Genomic DNA, 2,669 nt, shown 5'->3' on the forward strand with positions numbered 1-2,669 from the left:
CAGTACCTAAACGTACTTTATTGTACTCTAATACATTTCCCAAAGTTTCAGCTCGATATTTCATTTACAAAAAAAGTTCTTAGGTTCAAAAAAACATTCAGTTGACTGAAAAACTGTGGTCGGTAATATAGGTATTTAGCTGTGTCACATGCCCTTAACGATTTTTGTTGTGGAGTTCAAAGTATTTGTTGGATACTGAAAGTAAGTCTTTATCGAAAACAAATGATAATGATTTTTAAAACTAAACTGTTCTTTAAGATTTAAAAAGTGAATAATAATCAACTTTACAAGCTCATTCGAAATCATTTCGAAATTTTAGAATTTCCAGTTTCTAAGTCTTATTAGTTAATCAAATTTAAACGCCCGATTGAAACTTTATAAACTATTTCAAATTTTAAAATATACTTTAAAATAATACATTCATAATCGAAGGCTTTTATTAAATTTCAAATATTATTTCAATATAAAGTATTCCATTGTTAAAACATTCAATTTGAAAATTTTTAATTAAGAAAAATACGAATTACTTAATATTTAGAAACATCTGACTGTTCATTTAAAATCTGTAATTACAGTTAAATATCAGAAGCTAAATTTTGAACGTTACATTTAAATTTTTCTATTAAAAAATTTTTTAATTTGTAAGTAAAATTGTTCAACTTCGATGCATAAATAACAATTGATCACATATTATTCTTCAAAAAAATTCCAGGAACTTGAAGAAATATTTAGAACTTTGAAAAAATTCAAAAAGATTTAGAAAGATTTACAAAATTATCAAAAATCAATGTGGAAGATTCTAAGGAAATTGGTTTAATTTGGCAGAATTTGAAAAGAAATTGAAAAAAAAATGTAAACAACATGCAGATGTCTCAAGATTTTCAAATAAAATTTGGAAGCATTTTAAGGATTTTTTACACATTTAAAATGTAAATAATTTAACTTTTAATTTAAGAAGTTTTCAGTTTATAAAAAAATGTATTCTTCAATTTTTAGTGTTTCTGGCTAAAAATGGCTTTAAATGATATAATTTTAAAAAATTTCAATTCATTGATTGATTCTTTAATTTAGATTTTAGAGCATTGAAAATGATAACGTGGAATTATATACACTGCCCTGCAAAAATTTGGACTCATTTAGAAAAATCGTCTTTTGTTGTTGTATTTATCGCTTTAATTATACCCGAGCTAAAAAAATGTCTCTTTAAAAGGTTGATTGTTTTCGAAATTCTGTTTAAAAATAAGCCCAGGGTGAAGCCAATTCGTCTAGCTTTTAAGTAGATATTGCAAAAATAGTGTAAAATTCGATGTTTTCTTAAATTTTCAATAACTTCCGAAATAGTCAACGTTTTTCAATGTTCTTGGGCTCATTTTGGAGGTTTTTTTCGTCGTATTCTAATTGTATTCTAAGTGAGATTTCTGATTTTTTGACAAATTTCCTATTCAAACTCAAAATTAGAGTAATAAAATATATTAATCCACTTTTAAAGCGCGTGTTAGTACATTCGATACAAGAATCACGGTCGATATTTTAATTACTTTATGTTAATATGATTTTTGCGAATTAATCATTTAATAATTTTAAATAATATTTAATCATTTATTAGATGCCCATAAAATGTTAAAGTTTACTAGTTTTCTAAAGCTTAGGATAGGAATTATTGCTATAAAAAATAAATTTTACTTACCTAAATCTTTCCTGACCAGCTGTGTCCCACAATTGTAATTTGATTCTTGTGCCATCTTTAACTTCTATCAGTCTAGCAAAGAAATCTACTCCCACAGTCGGATCCGAGAGCTGCAAAATTCAATAAACAACATATTACAATAATTTCAATACATTAGCTTTTATCGACAATTTTTATCTTATTCATTACTAAAGAAAGAAAAACGGAATTTGTGATAAAATACAATTCAGTAGGGTTTTCAGATAATTCTCTACGAAACACGTTAATAATAATAAAATTGAAAATACTAATCGATAAGATGATTTTTGATTGAGTTTCTTTTTAAAAAACGTCTAAGAAAAAATAAATTTTTAGAATGTTTTCTAGAATTCTTTATTTTAGTATTTCTGTCAATTATTTCTATTGGAAATTAATAAAATTCCTTAAATGTAAAATTCCTTAAGAGTTTATAATATTACCGAATTTGAGAATTTCGGTTTGAAACAATTTACGACAGAAAATTGCCGAATCATAAAATATCCGAACTAGAAAATTCCTGAATTGAAACAGTGACATTTTTTATACATATTATTTATTTACTACAAATACAAAAATCAAGTATTCTTATTTTAAAAAATCTGCCCGCCTCGCGGGCACATTCTCATCGCGCGCTAAGCGCGCGGCTCGTTTCGCTCGCAAGTTTGAGCGGGCCTAGGACGCGCGACGGTTGAATCCCGCGTTTCGCGCTCGTATATTTATTCTTTGCATTTGGAATGCTTGAGAGAAACTTTATCAAAAAGATCTCTTTTAGATCGCAGTATTTATATGTGTCTTCATCTTCAGAATTTTCTACTCAATTAAGTATTGTCGAAGATTAAGTTTCTCAAAGCTCTGTAGGCTTTGAGGTACGAGGGTAGTTCAATAAGTCCTTAGAATGAAGTATAAAAACAATTTTTTTTGGGTAAATTTTTTTTTATTTTTCAACATAATCTCCTTGGAGCTC

At 26.9% G+C, this 2,669-nt stretch overlaps 1 protein-coding gene across 1 annotated transcript in view; it reads right to left on the minus strand.

Annotated features, from left to right (window-relative positions):
- LOC117170345 (ras-related protein Rab-39B) overlaps window positions 1-2,669 on the minus strand; it is a 21,923-nt gene that overhangs the window by 2,606 nt on the left and 16,648 nt on the right. The window contains exon 2 of the mRNA XM_033357085.1: window positions 1,688-1,797. Within this exon, the coding sequence (XP_033212976.1) occupies window positions 1,688-1,797 (110 nt within the window). The remainder of the gene's footprint in view (window positions 1-1,687; window positions 1,798-2,669) is intronic.

This window comes from Belonocnema kinseyi, chromosome 3 (assembly GCF_010883055.1).
Source record: "Belonocnema kinseyi isolate 2016_QV_RU_SX_M_011 chromosome 3, B_treatae_v1, whole genome shotgun sequence".
NCBI lineage: Eukaryota > Metazoa > Arthropoda > Insecta > Hymenoptera > Cynipidae > Belonocnema > Belonocnema kinseyi.